Source organism: Pleurodeles waltl, chromosome 3_1 (assembly GCF_031143425.1).
Source record: "Pleurodeles waltl isolate 20211129_DDA chromosome 3_1, aPleWal1.hap1.20221129, whole genome shotgun sequence".
Taxonomy (NCBI): Eukaryota; Metazoa; Chordata; class Amphibia; order Caudata; family Salamandridae; genus Pleurodeles; species Pleurodeles waltl.
Genome location: NC_090440.1, coordinates 795,682,054 through 795,702,412, shown reverse-complemented (window position 1 = coordinate 795,702,412; position 20,359 = coordinate 795,682,054). Strand labels below are relative to the sequence as shown.

At 43.0% G+C, this 20,359-nt stretch overlaps 1 protein-coding gene across 1 annotated transcript in view; it reads right to left on the bottom strand.

Annotated features, from left to right (window-relative positions):
- The window catches only part of TMEM9B (TMEM9 domain family member B), a 221,269-nt gene that overhangs the window by 105,824 nt on the left and 95,086 nt on the right, over window positions 1-20,359 (bottom strand). Inside the window, exons 3-4 of the mRNA XM_069223653.1 lie at window positions 9,769-9,877; window positions 8,119-8,253 (exon numbers count right to left, since the gene is read on the bottom strand). Coding sequence (XP_069079754.1) covers window positions 8,119-8,253; window positions 9,769-9,877 — 244 coding nt within the window. The remainder of the gene's footprint in view (window positions 1-8,118; window positions 8,254-9,768; window positions 9,878-20,359) is intronic.

Genomic DNA, 20,359 nt, shown 5'->3' with positions numbered 1-20,359 from the left:
GTGGAGGCATGTAGTGGTTGAATTTGATTAGTGTGGCAGTAGCAAAAAATCTTTTCCATTTGTTTGCGTAACAATGTCTTGTTGTAGGTTTTCTCGCTTGTTTAATGACTTCCATACAATCTTGTGTAAGATTTAAATGTCTGAATTCTAAGACTTCAGGAGCCAGATTGCTAGATTGAGCGATGCTGGATTCGGGTGTCTGATCTGTTGTTTGTGTTGTGTTAACAGATCTGGTATGTTTGGTAATTTGATGTGGGGTACTACTGATAAGTCCAACAGTGTTGTGTACCACGGTTGGCAAGCCCAGTTTGGTGCTATGAGTATTAGTTTGAGTTTGTTTTGACTTAGTTTGTTGACCAGATAAGAAATGAGTGGGAGAGGGGGAAAATCGTAAGCAAATATCCCTGACCAACTGATCCATAGTGCATTGCCCTTGGATTGAGGGTGTGGGTACCTGGAAGCGAAGTTTTGGCATTTTGCGTTTTTTTTTGTTGCGAATAGGTCTATGTTCGGTATTCCCCAGCGGAGGAAGTGATCCTGTAGGATCTGGGGATGTATTTCCCATTCGTGAGTTTGCTGGTGATCTCGACTGAGATTGTCGGCTAACTGATTCTGAATGCCTGGTATGTATTGTGCTATTAGGCGAATGTGATTGTGAATTGCCCAATGCCAAATCTTTTGTGCTAAGAGACACAGTTGTGATGAGTGTGTCCCCCCTTGTTTGTTGAGATAATACATTGTTGTCATGTTGTCGGTTTTGACAAGGATGTGTTTGTGGGCTACCAGTGGTTGAAATGCTTTTAATACTAGAAAAACCGCTAGCAGCTCCAAATGATTTATGTGAAGTTGTTTTTGTTGATTGTCCCATTTACCCTGTATGCTGTGCTTGTTGAGGTGTGCTCCCCACCCCATCGTGGAAGCATCTGTTGTATTAACAGCTTGAGGCACTGGGTCTTGGAATGGCCGCCCTTTGTTTACATTTATTGGGTTCCACCATTGAAGCGAGGAGTGTGTTTGGCGGTCTATCAACACTAGATCTTGAAGTTGACCCTGTGCTTGTGTCCATTGTTTTGCTAGGCACTGCTGTAAGGGCTGCATGTGTAATCTTGCATTTGGGACAATGGCTATGCATGAAGACATCATGCCTAGAAGTTTCATTACAAACCTTACTGGGTAGTGTTGGTGTGACTGTATGCTTGATGTTGGAGTGGCAATTGCCCTTTGTGTGTTGAGTGTTGCTCCCAAATATTGTTGTATTTGGGATGGTTGCAGATGTGATTTCTGGTAACTGATAGAGAACCCCAGCTTGTGTAGAGTTTCTATGACATATTGCGTGTGAAGAAGACACTGTTGTTGAGTGTTGGTTTTTATTAGCCAGTCGTCTAAATATGGGAATACGTGCATGTGCTGTCTCCTTATGTGAGCGGCTACTATTGCTAGGCATTTTGTGAATACCCTTGGTGCTGTTGTTATTCCGAACGGTAGCACTTTGAATTGATAGTGTACGCCGTGCATTACAAACCTTAAGTATTTTCTGTGAGAAGGATGGATGGGTATGTGGAAATACGCATCCTTGAGATCCAATGTTGTCATGTGTTCTTCCTTTTTTAATAAGGGAACCACGTCTTGAAGTGTTACCATGTGGAAGTGGTCTGATTTGATGAAGAGATTCAGTGTTCTGAGATCTAAGATAGGTCTTAACGTTTTGTCCTTTTTTGGAATTAGGAAATATAGTGAGTACACGCCTGTTCCTTTCTGATGTTTGGGTACGAGCTCTATTGCTTGTTCTTGTAGTAGTGCTTGGACCTCTATTTGTAATAGGTCTAAGTGTTGTTGGGACAGATTGTGCGTTCTTGGTCGCACATCTGGCGAGAATGCTGTGAATTCTATGCAATAACCATGTTGGATAATTGATAGGACCCATGCGTCTGTGGAAATATGTGTCCAGTCCTGATAATATGTGGTTAACCTCCCCCCCCACTGGTGACAAGTGTTGGGATTTTGTGACATTGAAGTCACTGTTTGGTCTGGCTTGGTTTGGTTGCTTGGAACTTTCCTTTTCCTCTTGGGAATTGTCCTCTATAGGAACCACAAAACCCTCCCCTTTGGTATTGTGCCTGATAGGTGGGTCTGGTTTGAGAGGTGGAAGGCTCTGATGTTTGTTGCCGAAAACCCCCTCTAAATTGTGGTTTCCTAAAGGTGCCTCTGACTTGTGGGGAATAGAGCGCGTCCATGGCTTTGCCCGTGTCCGTGTCTTTTTTTAACTTCTCAATTCCTGTGTCAACTTCTGGCCCAAACAACTGTTCTTGATTAAACGGCATGTTCAACACCGCTTGTTTAATCTCTGGCTTGAATCCAGAACTTCTTAACCATGCATGCCTGCCAATGGTTACCGCCGTGTTGACTGTTCGTGCTGCCGTGTCTGCCGAGTCTAGTGCGGACCTTATCTGGTTGTTAGATATGGCCTGTCCTTCTTCCACAACCTGTTGGGCACGTTTCTGGTGCTCCTTGGGCAAGTGCTGTATGATGTGTTGCATCTCGTCCCAGTGTGCCCTGTCGTAGCAAGCAAGTAGGGCTTGCGAATTTGCAATCTGCCATTGATTGGCTGCTTGTGCTGCCACTTGTTTGCCCGCTGCGTCAAACTTTCTGCTTTCTTTGTCAGGTGGTGGAGCATCTCCTGACGATTGAGAGTTTGCTCTCTTTCTTGCCGCTCCTACAACCACTGAGTCCGGTGTAAGTTGTTGTGTTATGAACACCGGATCTGTTGGGGGAGGTTTGTATTTCTTCTCAACTCTCGGCGTGATAGCCCTTCCCTTTACAGGCTCACGGAAGACCTGTTTCGCGTGTTTGAGCATGGCCGGGAGCATTGGCAGACTCTGATAGGAAGCGTGGGTGGATGCTAAGGTGTTAAACAGGAAATCATCCTCCACTGGCTCTGTATGCATTGCTACGTTGTGGAACGTAGCTGCTCTGGATAGTACCTGCGTATATGCAGTACTGTCTTCTGGAGGTGATGGCTTTGTTGGATAACAATCCGGACTGTTATCTGATACTGGTGCATCATATAAGTCCCATGCATCAGCATCATCCTGTGTCATCCCATTATGTGTGGGTGACGGCATTGTAGGTGTTCCCACTGGTGACAGTTGTGGTGAGTGCGGTGGGGACGGTTGTGGTGATACCCTTGGTGGTGGGGATTTGTCTCTAACCACCTTTGCCTTAGGTTACATTTCTGTCTCCTGAAATGCAAGTTTCCTTTTAGATTTGAGTGGAGGTATAGTTTGTATTTTTCCAGTCTCTTTCTGGATATGCAATCTCCTTTGTGTATGGTCCGGTTATCCATACTTAATTCCTGCTCAAATCTATGTCTTTCTTTCATTTGGCTGGAAAGTCCTTGCTCTTCTGTATAAGAGCTTCTTTTCGGCTCCGAAGCCCCTTTTTTCGGTACTGAGGTTTCAGATATAGTCTTTTTCGGTTCCGAAGATATTTTCCTCACTTTGGGTGAATCGAACTCTCGGTGGCGAGTTCGTTCGGTGCCAGAATCTCGACTGGAGTCGGAAGTCTTCAGCAATTCTCTGGCCTTTTTCGGTGCCGATGTTTGGTCACCTTCTTTTCGGTGGGTTAAGCCATGGCCTGCTGGCAGTGGCGTCCCCATGGCCTTAAATGTCTTTGTGTGAGTTTTGGACGGGGCAGGTTTACTCACTGTTTGCTCCACTGTCGAGGGTCGTTCACTTTCAGATTCATCCAAGTCCGTCCCCTGGATGGAAATGCTTTCCTCCTCTCCGACGTCGAGTTGCTCTTTCGGTGTTGACGCCATATGCAGTCTTCTTGCACGTCGATCTCTCAATTGTCTTTTTCGATCCAAACGCTTGACAAGCCTCGCAAGTATCCTCCCTGTGTTCAAGTGATAAACACAGATTACAGACCCGGTGCTATAAGGATACTTCGAATGACACTTAGGACAGAAGCGGAATGGGGTCCGGTCCCTTAGTCTGGGACGACGGGTGTGGTCGGGCCGACCAGGCCTCGGTGAAGAACGGAAGCCCCGAAGGGCCGGCGGAGCGCTCTTGATGTCGGTGCCGATACACTAACCCGGTACCGAACGATAACAATACCGTTGAATTTTCGATAATTTAGCTAACTTTCCCGATTCAAAATACAGAGCGAAGAGGAACACGTCCGAACCCGATGGCGGAAAGAAAACAATCTAAGATGGAGTCGACGCCCTTGCGCAATGGAGCCGAAAGGGAGGAGTCACTCTGTCTCGTGACTTGAAAAGACTTCTTAGAAGAAAAACAACTTGTAACACTCCGAGCCCAACACTAGATAGCAGGATAATGCACAGCATGTGTATCTGCAGCTACACATGCCACCGAACATATATACACATATATATATATATATATATACACAGAGAGAGAGAGAGAGAGAAAGAGAAAGAGAAAGAGAGAGAGAGAGAGAGTTACACTGAAAAAAAACAAAAGTTACAGTGACATTATACCTAGGTGCTTAAATACATTTTTTTTAAATAACGTTTAAAAACAAAAAAAACTAAATCCACCAGTTATAATTGACAGAACTGACTAGATCATACATATGATCTCACATATTACATCACTCATGGCATGTCAAATAACCTCACTGATGAAATCTCAAATTACACCAGTGATGACATCATGCACTCATTGTGAGTGGCCTATAGGGTTTGTGGACTTGAAGTAACTCAGCATAGTACATCTGCAGTAATTTTTCATAATCACAGGAGAATGGACAGAACCTTTGACCACATGCTGTACACACTGCATGTGTGTCAAGCTGTCCACATTTGGTGGATGTTAAACTACATATACTGGTATTCATCCAGCTAACAAAGAAAATGTCTCCATATACCTTAATGGGGGCACCCCCTTTTTAAACCTTGAAAACCTACCAAAAAAGAGTTTGTGTTCTATTCACCTAACAGGATTACCCTTTCAAAGACATCACAAAACCTGCAATTTTAATTCAAGAGGTTGACATGTGTGCATTTGCCATTGAAAAGACACCTGTGAGGCCGTTAGGGCAACCTTCCATAGTTTGGAAAATTCAGTATACGCAATCTTGCACAATGTCCTATAATCATACAGCCACGCGTACAACACCAATGTGAGGCAATCCACCTCCAAGGAAGCCACCTCTATATTCTACTTTATTAAAAAATGACTCACAATTCAGCCAATGTCAGGAAATAAACATTCCCACAGTATAAACATCCTTATTACCAAGAATTGGTCTATAGCATGGATTTACAATTCTTTATCACAGCAACGAACCCAGAAATCCACTAGCCGATAACCTATTGTTAACGGAAGCTTTTGCCTTAGTCGCAGAATGGTGCACCAAATATCTTTGCACATGCACAACCACAGTTACCCCGAGGACTTTTGGTTTTATCTAACTACTTACCCAGACATGTACCTTTGTGCTGTATATGACTATGGTATTGTTATCAATTATGTAATTTGAGATGTCATCAGTGAGATCATCAATGATGTAATTTAACATGGCATGAGGCATGTAATAGGTGAGGTGACAAGCAATCCACAGAGGGGGTGCAAATTGCAATTAGCAAAGTAAACTATAACTGAGAAGTTCTGTAGTTGTTTGTTTTATAAACATTAGTTTTCAACACTTATCTGTAACGCCACTTTACCCTTTGCGTTGTTTTTACGAGCATATTTTGCAAACTCTCACACTGTGCTTTGCCTTTGGCCATGCGCAGAGGGGGGTTAGCAGCAAAGCCTACTCTTGGGGTAGGCCATTCGCCCAAACTCTGAATTTATGCCCCACTCGCCCTCTGTGCATGTGCTTTGGAAGTGTGCAACTGGGGAATCACACTACCAGCTCCCATGGCAGGCGCCCCTGAACACTCATACGTATTCACAATCACTGATCTACCTGCCAAACACACACACACACACACACACACACCCTTTGCAGGAGGGCCACACTTGGCTCCATGAGAGTACTGCAGTACCTGTGCACAAAACAAAGGTTTTTTAACGTTTTGCCCAAGGAGATCCCTCTTGAGCCACACCACAAATGTCAGGTGGTCAGTATGTCCCTACCCTGCGCCCCCATATGTGCTTTTTTGCTCCTTCAGGACATGGGGATTGAGTTCCCAAGTGCTGTATTGGCGGTCGCAAAGTTTATATTTGGCTTGTGGCCAGCCAATCAGATCGTTCAGTGCCATGCCAAAGGGAGAAAAAGCTCCCTTAGCCAATCAGAGAGTGCTATTTTTCCAATTCTTGGCATCAGGGGAGTCCTCCTGAACCAACTGTCCAGTTATGCCCTGTAAACGCCGGCAAAACGTAAGTATGTAGCAGAACGCTGCTCTGAAAATATGAACTACCTACCTTATTTTAGGTGCCCTTCTACCTGAAGCGAAGGGGAACGCCCTCAAAAGTGTCATCAATGAGCACAAAAGCTACATATTATTGGCTACTAAAACAGTACGGCATTTCCATATTAAAACCCAACCTTACTAAGATGAAGAACTAGGTCCCAGTTTCGAGGAAGGCCCCTATGAAGTTTGAAGAATGGACTTAAAACAAACAATCCGCAAAGGGAATTGTACAGATCGAAACAATATCCATTTCTATCAACAGACAATACCAAAATCAGAAGCTAAAAAATAATCCCATACCTAAACCATAGAGAAATTAAGTCATAAAACGGTCATATTATTGATTTCAGAGTTTCCTATACCATATTTATGTTTTACTAATGAGGCACGCCATTGCTCCTTAGGTATATGTAAACAAAAATATGATTAAAACACTGGTGGTGGGCACGTGTTGCATAATGTCAGCATAATTGTATGCACTTTAGAAAAAATATGAATTGACATGTGATACTTCGTGGTATCTCATTCTGTGAGAAAACAATGTAGTTATTTAGTTATTTATAATTAAGGGGAATTTGGTCCCATGACACACATGAAGGCAACAAATATCGTAGCATTTTGGGGCCATACGGTTAATACAGAGACATTTTAATACGTGGGCAAATTGGGAATTGCCCAAGGTGCCATCCTTTAATTGGTGTCCCTGGGAAGTGACCTTTCTCTCTATTAGTCTTCTGTTTATTTCTCCAAATCACCCTTTAATGTATATTCAGTACTGTTTGGCATCATGTGGTTTAAATTGACAGAACATGGGTACTAACATATAAAGTTGATAATTTCGATTCGGCGGTCCCTAAAGTGTGTCTTGCTGGGGCTTCCAGAACCCCTAAGATGACACTGGGTTATTAACCAAGTGGGACTAATAATGGAGGCAGGAACACTTTAACCATTACATGACCAGATCTCAGGCGCCACACCTGACTCTTCCCATAGAGGACAAATTATAAACCCCTAAACAAAAATATAGGTAGGCTTATAACACATTCACAGAGTTTCAGTGCTAAAATGCTGCACCACTAGCAGCTGCACCCTACATAAATAACCAAAGACAACTTAAGCAGAACCATACCATGTAACGTGTATAGGTTTAAATTAGAAATGCACACTGTTTATAAATGTAATATATCCATGCCGCACTTACACCGGACACTCTGAATTAGGATAGCAACACTCCTTAATTATTTATTTGATAGCGATGGTTTATGATTTATGTATGTTAAGGTTTCCGTCATACATGTTGTCTAAATGAAAGATATTTGGCAACTCATGTTTTTATAAGGGGAGGTGGTCTTGGTAAGCTAAGGTAAGACCCATGTCAATGCATAAGTGGGTAGGCTCGGATTAATGGCTCCGACATGCACTACTATTAAATTATAAAACCTTTGCGGGCGATTGTTCCCCCAAAGATGATTTGTGACCCTAAAGGCATTAATGCAAGCTGGCATTTAATTATTTTCAGAAGCTTTGAAATGCTCTGGTTCTGCCCAGTTTCCTTTATCACAACATTTCTGATATCTGCCAACTAAAAATACATAAAATTCCACTTTAGTTTGTTCACCGAGGCTTATATGCCTCATCTTGTGAGCAACCCTTGAACTACTCTCTTCTGTTGAAAGTTAGCAATTGTGCATAGTAGTCCTGTAAATTGTTACTGTCATTGCTCAAGAACTTACCCCTACATCATCGTCAGATTGTATGAGTTGCGAGTGGCCGAAGAGGCGTTTCTTTACCATGGGTTCTATCATGGTAAGGTAAAGCATGTACAACAGAAGCAAGCCCAGGATGGAAAGGTAAATGATGATAGTAACCTGTAGGAAACACAGAAGGTTAGTCACAGTAATGAAAACGGTATTGCTAACAGCAGAGCAGAATCAATTCTTGACAACCTTATGTCATTTATGTAAATTTCAACTTTGAGGTGGGTGGCAATAAATGCTTGTGGAAAAAGTACTCAAATGATACATATTTTATTTTGCCCAGAATTGCCACCCTCAAGACCCCTCCATGAAGATTTCATTCTATTTTTGCTTTGTGAAGCGTCCTTCAGGTTGAAAGGTTTGACACTTAGTGCTGCATATGGCTGTAAAAAGCTCCACAATCAAAGAAACTGGTCATATGTCCTACATTCTCCGAGCCATGAGTTTCATTAGGAGCTAACAGAGAAGGAATGCCGTCTTGCTTCTAGCCGTTTGGTTTACTGGAATAAGCTACTGCCGCTCTCCCAAAGAAGGGGTCCTGCTACGCTACCTTCTGAACAAACCTTTGTGTAAGAAAACAAGTTATTTTTAAAGAAACTCCTAGCTCTGAAAAGGCGGTGGACAGTAGCTCTCATCACCAACCTTCTTTGATTATATAGCTCTAATTTAGAATATTTTACATCAAACCGACTCCAATCGATGACGTTTTTTAAAACAATCTTTGTTCCAGTATCTGAGCTGTTTAAACTATGCGTTGCTCTAACAAGTAAGCATTTACGACCACACTTAGTTGTACCTGCAGAGCTTTTTACCAACATATACATTTAATCGGAGTGAATTTAAAAACAATGAATTCCATCAGGACGGACGTGTGGCTCTCTACTTTAAAACGGTGTCATTCTTTGTAGTACAATTTGTGGATGCCACGGTTAACCATGAAGAAGTTGCAAATAACGTACAACAAGTTTCACCAGTGGCACTATCACAAAGTATCAAACAGCCGCTAACTGCGGTGGAATACATGAGTAGAGCATTGAAGAAACAACACTGCAGATGAAATTCAGGGACAAATTTAATAAGGTAAGCATTTGTAAATCTGGGCATGCATGTGTACATAGAAAGGGATGCCAAGGCAAATCAGGACCAGGAGCATCTCGAACGAACGAGAGAAAGACATTGGAAAGTCTGTTCAGTGTCGGCCTCAGATTGGCAGTAGGAGCACTGATACTCCTCATCAGTGACGGATTACATACTTGTCTAATGAGTTCAGTACTCTGGCTTTATCAGTGATGCTAGCTTCTTTTTTCACACATTCAATTCCACTTCTGTGAAGCAATATTTTCCTATAATACCCAGAGATCAAATCTTTTCAGTATCAAGTCATGCCATCTACATGTTGTGGGAAGTCTTCTAAGAAAAGCCTCATTCAACACTGTGTTTATCCATTTTTAATAACGGACTACACACATCTAATCTTCTGTAGATGTGCCCCCAAAATTGGAGACAATACTTCAGTTGAGGTTTCACCAGTAGTAAAAGCAATTGCAATACACCCTTATTTTTCAGCTGTATACTTCTTACTTTTCATACACAGTTCAAAACAGTTATGAGAGGAATAATTCTTACCTGTATTGTGACTGTGCTCCTCTCTTCATATTTACATTCACAGCGCAGGCAATATGCTTCTAAATCATTAGGAGGTACATGCTTTGGATCAGCCACGTTAAGGCAATGACTGCAGAAACAGGACAGAGAAAAAAATAAGAACAAAAGTGACCCTACTGAGTTGCGTTCTCCAGATGTGCAAATGCTTCACCATAATAAGTGCATTTAAATGCATTTTCATCAAATATAAATTAGATTTTTTTTTCTTTGATAAACTAAGCCAGCAATTCTGGTGCCATCAATTTCCTTCGATACAATTTAGGGTAGAAGGAACATGCTTTTGAACTCAGCATTTTCCAGCAGCACGCAGTATTTGCATAGGAGAGGGGATTTCTTTTTCGACTGAGCAAATTTGCACAGGATGGATGAAGGGATGTCCATAAACAATTTCCCTGTCAAGTGTACACACTCATACACACGAACACAGACCTAAGCCAAACTACAAATATTACTTTTGTCCAATGGCTACCGCTTACCTTTTAGTCTCATCACTACTGCTGGGTACTGCTTATATCCATTTGCTTCACATTTCTGTGAAAGTGTATTTTCCAATGCCACCAATAGAATATGCCACTTCAGTTTCACTTCACAAACTGTAGTTCAAGGAGAAGCCCCTCATTAGTGAAACATAGTTCGGGGTCTAATTTCTGAAGGGATTTCAATCAACCTTTTCCGCACTGTGTACATGCTCAGGGATGTTGAATTTTATCAAATCTCTTCTTGTTTACGGGATGCTATGCTTCAAAAATCTACTCGGCCTATGAAAACGTGTCTCTCTTTTGGAACCAGAGTGAGCTAACAAATTATGGCAACGTTCTCATTACATCAGAGCTCTGATAAGAGCCTCCCAATTGTACCAACACTCATTTCAGGGTTTGCATTCTAGCAAGGCTTTGATTTTGCCACCTTTCCGCAAATCTACATACATGGGCTAAAGGTAGGCAGGAAGCAACAGCTCCAGGTCTGGAATGCCCTGTGAGTCTGTGCACACCCACAAACATACTTAAAGGGTATTCACCAACTCCTCTTCAGTCTCCTCTTACAATTGAAAAGGATGAACATTTTACTCCTGACAAAGCCAGGAGTAAAACTTTTACAGCATAGGTAAATGGGTATTTACTGAAAGTGAATTTGTAGCTGCTTAGCCGATTATCGCATGAGCAAACATATAGAAGTATGCTCCTACCAAAATAGAATTCACAAACATTTGCTAAGAGTACTCTTTCCATGCCTACTTTTATAAATGTTTGTGAATTCCTGAAAGTCAAATTTGCACAGCGCAAGGACATATAACAGGTGAACTTTTATGACATTATTTAAATTACATTTTATTTTGCTTATTATCCAGAACTGTTTTGCACTGATTCTCCATTAGTAGCCTTTTTAAATATTAGCATGCATCAAAACACATTTTACTAAATGATTTTAAATAAAAAAAAAAAAAAATCACATTTTACTTTGAAAGTAAACAATAACCAATCTTGCTTTCGGGCTTCTGCATGCATTTGCATATAATCAGGGAGCACCCAGTGAACACAAGAAGTAGCCTAAAATGTTACATTTTGCAAATGATTATTAATTTTTATACTTGAACCACAATCCGTACTGCAAGCTGAGCACATAGCGCAGTGCACTGACTTAGAGTGCTAAAGCTTACGGTAAATGTTTGCATAAACGAAGTGGCTGATAGGAATTCCACACCCATCAGTCTGGGATCCCTCCTCATGCAATATTTTAGTAGACTGTCTCCGAACTGTTGTGAAGCAGAGCTAAGTACAACATTACAGAAGCCATACTTCAGAAAAAAGGCGTGCACAACCCTGCTTTGAAATAGTGCACACCCTCAAAACTGTGCAGATTACTCAAAAAATATGCTCAGAGTTAAACACATTCATAAATTCTCAGGTAGCATGTGCACTGAAGAGTGTAGCTGAGAAACATTAGAGGACAACAGAGGTGAGCTTCTCATGCGGCCGAGGAGGGATTGTTAGTGAAAGGGGCATCGGGGGAAAGGAAAGGCCTTTCCTTTCCCTCAATGTCTCTTTCAACATTCCTGCTGCGATCGGGCAGCAGGAATGCCCACTAGACACCAGGGATTTGTTTTTGGTCAGTTTCATGTCGAGGGGAGCGGCGCCTTAAGCAAGGGTCGCTCCCCTTAGGGCGTCATATTGTTTATCGCCGTTTCTGTCCCCCTTAGGGGCCGATCGGGCTATTATTTATAGGCTGGTCTGCCCCAAAGGGGGCTGAAGCCACAGGAATGCAAAGGATTGTTTATGCTTGTTTTTTTTTGTCTGAGGGGTGGCCCCTTGGACAAGGGTTGCCCCCCCAAAGGGGGCACAGCACTATTGGTCAGTTCTGTCCCTCTTAGGGGGCAGATCGGCCTAATTTATTTAGGCCCATCTGCCCCGAAGGGGGGCAGAAACCACTCAGCCCCTGGGATCTTGTGTGTGTGTTTTATGTGGGGTTGGGGGGTGGCCCCGTGGGCAAGGGTCGCTCCCAAAAGGGGGCCAATATCATTTACACCATTTTAGCCCCCCTTGGGTGCAGATCGGCCAATTATTTTTAGGCCCATCTGCCTCCAAGGGGGGCTGAAGCAACTAAGGCACCAGGGATTTTTTTAGCCTTTTTTTTGTGTGGGCGGCAGCCCCTTGCGCAAAGATCGCCCCCTAAAGTGGGCACACAACTGATGGCCATTTCTGCCCCCCGTGGGGGCAGATTGGCCTAGTTTTTTTAGGCCCATCTGCCCACAAGAGGGGCAGAGACCACTAGACACCAGGAACAATTTCTAAATGTTTGGTGGCGGGGTGTTTGCAACTGGCGAAGTATTTGCATTTGTGATTATAAAAGTTTATTTCTCCTTTTTGTTTTAGCTCAAAGCTTTTGCTTCCTTTGCTGTGACTCTTTGTGGTTTTGGCAGTGGTTGACCTTCAGTCTGCATAGTTGCATGTTTTAGGTACGAAAAAACAATTTACTCCAAACGAGTATTGTTGCCATGCATGAATAAAAAAATTTAAGTGGTGTACTAAATGCAGGATTGTGTGTGAAATTGTCCTTTGATTTGTGCACAATCATATTTGTTTTGTCTTATGTCTAATTTTCTTTTCTTTTATTGTTTTTAGTTGGATATCGTTGGTGATTGCTGTGTCTGTGCAGAGTAGTTGCTGGTGAGTCTACCTTTTTCAGGCATGTGAGTGGTATATTTTTTGAGTACATAACTCCTTGTGATAAAGCAACACTTTGTTTATTACTTATTTTAGACAGTACTGGTTATTGTTGGCAATCCATTTGTTGTTAGAAAGGATCATGGCTAGCCACAGGGTGACCGCTCAGCAGGTTGTTGGTATGCTTTTTGAGTCGTCTTCTGATCATGATTATGAGACTGACTCTGCATCTGAGGCGGAAGAGCAAGAGAGAGATTCTGGCAGTGAATTTTCTGTCCGAGTGGAATCTTCTGAAGAGGAAGCCACTCTCAGTGCAGATGAAGGGCCTGTTATAGAGGAAGACACTGATGTACCAATAGTGCAGCAGCCTGGCGCTGCAAGGTTTCCCATTGGAAGACCTGAACTCTGGGTTGCCCCAAACATGGAGCAGCCAGAGTTGTCTGCCTTTACTAGTCTCCCAGGGTGAAGGGTGAATACTGAAAACATTTTGACTGTCAATTTCTTTGAGTTGTTTATGGACAATGTTTTTTTGGGATAAGGTTGTTGAGCAGACTAATTTGTATGCGGAGCAGTATTTGAGGGTCAACGCTGCCAGACTTAGGCCACAGTCTAGAGCTACCCAGTGGATTCCCATAAATCTGAAAGAGACAAAAAAGTTCTTGGGTTTGACTTTTTTGATGGGGTTGACAAGGAAGCCATCACTGGCTTCTTATAGGTCTGCTAGTTACTTGATGGCAACGGCTAGATTTCCTGCAACCATGACTCGTAATCGGTATTTGCTTCTTCTTCGGATGCTGCATTTTGTTGACAATGCTTTAGCCTCGCCACGAGATCACCCTGATTATGACCATCTTTTTAAGATTAGGCCTATCCTTGATCACTTTGTAGATTGGTTTTCAGAGACCTATGTTCCAGGGAAAGAAATATCTGTGCACGAGTCTTTGGTCCTCTTCAAGGGTAGTTTGGTTTCTAGGCAGTACATTCCTAGCAAGAGGGTACGATAAGGAATTAAAATGTATATGCTGTCTGAAAGTAGTACAGGATATGTTCATAATTTCCGGTTCTACACTGGTAGGGATTCCAGTATTGACTCCCCCAGTTGTCTGCCCACTTTTGGAGTTAGTGAGAAAATTGTGTGGGAACTTGGTAGACGACTGTTTAATAAAGGTCATCATTTGTATGTAGATAACTTCTACACTGGAGTGCAGTTGTTCAAGGAATTGTTCAGAGTGGACACTGTTGCTTGTGGCACAATCAGCTCTAACCGGAAAGGCTATCCAAGGGAGCTTGTCTGTAAAAAACTTGTGCAGTGCCTCGCGGAATGATGAGCTGCTAGTTCTGAAATTTACAGACAGGAGGGATGTCTACATGCTAACTATCATCCATGATGAGAGTACTTCACCTGTGGCTGTTTGGGGCAGGTTGCTGAAGTGCACAAACCTATGTGCAATTTAGACAACAATAAGCACACAGGTGTCTAGTTTTCAAAAATATCTGGGTTTGGTAGGTTTCCCTAGATGACCACCGCACCTGGGACCAAAAACGCAGGTGGCCTCCCCCACCACCCCACCCTGCAAAAACAGGTTGTTTTGTAATAGATCATTTTGATGTTGCCACATTGTGTTTTGGGGCATTTCCTAACGCAGGCACTGGGTCTACCTGGGGGAACGCTGGGGAGAAGGAAGTGTGTGGCTCCCCTCAGATTCCAGAACTTTCCATCACCGAAATATGAGGAGAGTGTTTTTTTGCCAAATTGAGGTTTGCAAAGCTTCTGGGTAATAGAACCTGGTGAGAGCCCCACAAGTCACCCCGTCATGGATTCCCCTAGGTGTATAGATTCCAAAAATATATGGATTTGCTAGATTTCCCTAGGTGCCGGCTAAGCTAGAGGCCAAAATCCACAGCTAGTCACTTTGCAAAAAACAGGTCAGTTTTCTTTGGGGAAATGTGATGTGTCCACATTGTGTTTTGTGGCATTTCCTGTCGCCGGCACTAGGCCTATCCACAAGAGTGAGGTACCATTTTTATCGGGAGACTTGGGGGAATGCTGGGTGGAAGGAAATGTGTGGCTCCTCTCAGACTCCAAAACTTTCTATCACTGAAATGTGAGGAAAAAGTGTCTGTTTTTTTACCAGATTTTGAGGTTTGCAAAGGATTCTGGGTAACAGAACCTGGCGAGAGCCCTACAAGTCACCCCATTCTGAATTCCCCTAGGTGTGTAGATTCCAAAAATATACAGGTTTGCTAGGTTTCCCTAGGAGGTAGAGGCCAAAATCCACAGCTAGGCACTTTCCAAAAAACACATCAGATTTCAATGTAAAAATGTGATGTGTCCATGTTGCGTTTCCTGTCGCGGGCATTAGGCCTACCCACACAAGTGAGGCACCATTTTTATCGGGAGACTTGGGGAAACACAGAATAGAAGAACAAGTGTTATTGCCCCTTGTCTTTTTCTACATTTTTTCCTTCCAAATGTAAGACTGTGTGTAAAAAAAGACGTCTGCTTGAGAGAAATGCCCTGTAATTCACATGCTAGTATGGGGACCCTGGAATTCAGAGATTTGCAAGTAACCACTGCTTCTCGATACCTTATCTTGTGCCCATTTTGGAAATACAAAGGTTTCCTTAATACCTATTTTTGACTCTTTATATTTTACCAAATAAATTGCTGTATACCCAGTATACAATGAAAACGTATTGCAAGGTGCAGCTAATTTATTGGCTCTGGGTACCTAGGGTTCTTGATGAACCTACAAGCCCTACATATCCCCACAACCAGAAGAGTCAAGCAGATGTAACGGTATATTGCTTTTGAAAATCTGACATCGCAGGAAAAAGTTAAGAGTAAAACGTGGAGAGAAATGGCTGTTTCTTTCACCTCAATTTCAATATTTTCTTTAGATTTCAGCTGTTATTTTCTGTAGGAAAACCTTGTAGGATCTACACAAAGGACCTCTTGTTGAATTCAGAATTTTGTCTACTTTTCAGAAATGGTTAGCTGTCCGGGATTCAGAACTGGTTTCACACCCATATCTGTCACTAACTGGAAGGAGGCTGAAAGCACAAAAATAATAAAAATGGGGTATATCCCAGTAAAATTTCAAAATTGTGTTGAAAAATGTGGTTTTCTGATTAAAGTCTGCCTGTTCCTGAAAGCTGGGAAGATAGTGATTGTAGCACAGCAAACCCTTTGTTGATGCCATTGGAAAAAAACACATGCTTTCTCCTGCAGCACTTTCTTCTCGTTTTTTGCAAAAAAAGAGATTTTAGCTGTATTTGGGCTAATTACTTGGTCTGCTCCAGGGGAACACACAAACTCTGGGTACCTCTAGAATCCCTAGGATGTTGGAAAAAAAGGAAGCACATTTGGCGTGGGTAGCTTATGTGGACAAAAAGTTATGAGAACCTAAGCATGAACTGCCCCAAATAGCCAAAAAAAGGCCTGGCACCTGAGGGGGGAAAAGGCCTAGCAGCAAAGGAGTTAATAACTGTCTTGCATCCATTTTTCTCTGCTTGAAAGGTGTAAGAAGTTTGGAGTGAAAAAATGTACAGACCTGAAAAGGGCATACTAGTGTGAGCAATCAGTTGAAAACACTGGGAATGACTAGGGCAGAATGTTACATGTTTTTCTGGCTCACGTATGCAAGTAGAGAAGAACACTAATGTTGCATAAATCAGACAAAACCCTCTGATGGCAATGCTGTAGCAAACACAACTGAATTGGCTGGGCTGAAAGATGAGTAGTCACTGATAAGTATGTCACTCTGAAATATTTCTGAAATAAGTTAGGGCTAACTCTACATGTTGCCACCCTGCAAGCACATTTTTCCAACATCATTTACAAGGGCTCCATTCTTTAGTCCATCCTTGTGTTAGTGCTCAGAACTCATTCTCCCCACTTGTAAAAGTGACATGTCAGTTTTGTATGTGGTATTTTCAAGTTTGGTGTTAGGAAAAGGTGTGTGCTTATAGCGGAAATAATACAAGAAATATGCATCTTTATGCAGACATCAATTTACACTCAACGTCTTTACACATACCATGAACAAATGAATATCTCTGATATCCATTATGGTGTCTGCCTCTAAAATGATATATATTTTGTTGCACTTATAGGCAACATCAAAAACTGTATATAAAAGGAGTTAACTAAACCAATCACAATTGTGTTACGCAAGACAATATCTATGGTACAATTGAAATTGAATGCAGTTTAAGAGGACATAAAAATACTGCAAATATGTTGTTTCATGTCTCATCTGGGTGAAAAGTAGGATTGTACAATATTTAAATTAAGCCTGCTTGGCTAGTGAAATGGTTGACTTAGCACAAAGCTGGTAATATAAAAAGTGGACATCTTGAAACCTGGCAAACACTTGCGGGTGGGGCACAACCCTGCCCCTTGCAGGCTAGGAGGCCCTGATTGCTGGCTGGCACCTCCAGCACACGTGGACTGGATCTCCCATGCAAAAGCCTTAGCTTTGCCCACCACTCATTGAAGATTACAGGAGCCGTTCAGCCAGCAGGCTTCTACCCAATCTGAGGTAGGGAAGGTGGCCCTGCCAGATGCCTCTGCCCTGGCCTGCTGGCACTGGGTCCCAGGCGAAGGCCTTGGGCTTGCCTGCCTCTCACTGGGGACTACTAGTACTGACTTCTCCCATGTCCAAAGTCACCCTGCCAGGGAGGTTAGGTGGATCTACCTGGTGTCTGGGCCTTCACAGGGGTCCAATCTATGCTCCACGCCATGTGGGACACAGAAGTCCTCCCCAGTCTGCAGCCACCATGCCCTTAATTGGGAATGTTACCCCAGTCCATAGGCTAAGAGTGCCCCATGTGGGTGCCTTCCACCTTAATGGAGCCCGGACGTGGAGGAGGGTTTACCTCATGCCAACCGACTTCTCCCCTTGACTATTAAGTCACCACAAAGTCAGGTCTTACAGAATGTCGGGGAGGTACAAGTCAGAGTTAGCCTAGTTAGCAGGCCCTCCTGTCATCTGGTTGGCTGGCCACACTGCCCAGGTCCACGGCAGCCGCACTGCCCACCAAGGTCCATGTAGCCAGGTTCCCTGCGGCGACAGTGTTTTTCTCTTCAGGTTTCTCCGTCCGTCCGTCATCAGGTATTATCACGGGAATCCGGACGTCCGGATTCCCGGTTTCAAGAGATGCCGTCTTGCCAAGAGTGTCGAGCGCAGTTCTGCTCCTGCCTTGGCTGGTAATGTAGTCGGGAGTTATTCACCTGGCTACATGTCCCTTCCCAAGGACGGGACTGATACAGTACCGTAGGATCAGGCTCAGGAAAATGGGACAAATAATCAGCAACACATTGAAGATCCCCGGGAATGTGTCGGACCTGGAAAGAAAAGGGTTGGAGTTCCATAAACCATCTGAGTATGCGGGCGTTGGTGTTCTTGTTGGCGGCCAACCAAGTGAGAGGTGCATGATCAGTATACAGAACAAAGGGATGTCCTAAGAGGTTGTATTGGAGGTTCTCAATGGCCCATTTAATGGCGAGACATTCCCTCTCGATTATTGGATAATGTCTCTCCCTAGGTAACAATTTCCTACTGATAAAGACGATGGGATGGTTATGACCATCCTCGTCCGTTTGAGATAATACAGCACCCAGTCCAACGTCTGAGGCATCCGTTTGAAGGTAAAAGGTTTTAGTAAAATCTGGACACTTTAAGACTGGTTCAGTCATGAGGCAATGCTTAAGGCGTTGAAAGCTAGACAATTTTTCTGCTGTTAATGTTGGTAGTTTGGAAGGCTGACGTTTTTGTAAGAGATCTGTGAGGGGTGCCGCTAATGTGGAATATCTAGGTATGAATCGTCGATAAAAGCCAATTAATCCCAAAAAGGAGCGAAGTTCTTTCTTTGTTCTTGGAATGGGTACCTGTTGAATAGCTTCTACCTTATTTTTTTGGGGTCTTAGCTGTCCCTCCCCTATAAAATATCCGAGGTATGCTATGTGATCTTGGGCCAGATGACATTTTTTTGGGTTCGCTGTAAGATCTGCTGAGTTTAGGACATGGAAAACGCGGTCTAGATGTTTAAGATGGTCTTCCCACGTTTCACTAAAGATCACTATATCATTGAGGTAGGCGGCTGCGTAGTCATGGAGGGGTCTTAGGAGGTGATCCATTAACCTTTGAAAGGTAGCCGGAGCACCATGCAGACCAAACGGAAGTACTGTGAATTGGTAAAGCCCTGAGGGCGTTGAGAAAGCAGTCTTTTCCCTATCTCCTGGAGCTAGAGGTATCTGCCAATACCCCTTGGTTAGATCGAGAGTTGACATATATCGGGCTTTGCCTAGCTTCTCGAGCAGATCGTCAACTCGGGGAATGGGGTATGTATTGAAAAGTGATATGGCATTCCATCGGCGAAAGTCAATACAGAAACGGACAGAACCATCCGGTTTTGGTACTAAGACGACGGGCGAACACCAAGGGCTAACCGATGGTTCTATCACTTTCATTTGTAACATGGTCTTTACTTCTTGTTCGATTAGATGCCGGCGGGCCTCTGGGATACGGTAGGGTCGTAGCTGTGCTATCTGACCCTCTGGGGTTCTAATATGATGTTGGATTAAGTTGGTTTTACGGGGATTTCTTGAAAAGAAACTATTATTTTGAGATAGAAGGTAATCTATCTATCTGTCTTAGTTGGTGTTCTGTGATATTGGGATTAATTTGGGGTCGTTCTAAGGAGGTATCCGAGTTGGTGGGGTATAGTTCAATATCTAAAGGTTTCTCAGGTGTTATCAGAAAACCTGTGGCTGTAAGTGTTATCGACATAGTAGGTTCCTCCCACTTCTTTAGCAGGTTGATATGATCAATTTGTACGCGTTTTGGATTCTTTGATAATTCTAGGAGGTATGTAATGGGAGAGACCGGTTTTAATACTGTATAGGGACCCTGCCATTTAGCTAATTATTTATTGTCGGAACTGGGACGTAATATGAGAACTCTATCGTTGGATTGTAGGCTTCTTGTTTTCGTCCCCTGATCGTAATACCTTTTTTGTTTGTTTTGGGCTTTCTCCATATGACTGCGCACATCATCCCATACTGTTTGTAATTGGGACTTAAGTTTGTGTACATATTCTAATAGGGGTTTTTCACTTTCCTCTTCTTCTTCCCATATCTCAGCCGCCATATCTAACAAACTGCGGGGCTGACGCCCAAAAACAAGTTCGAAAGGGCTATGTCCAGTAGAGGCTTGTTCATGGGACCTGATGGCGTAGAGAACCAGTGGGAGTTTTCGGTCCCAATCTCGTCCTGACTCTGATACGGTTTTCTTTAATAATGATTTTATCGTATGATTACACTTTTCAACTAGACCATCGGTTTTGGGGTGATATACCGAGGTCTTGAGTTGTTTAACTCCTAAAGC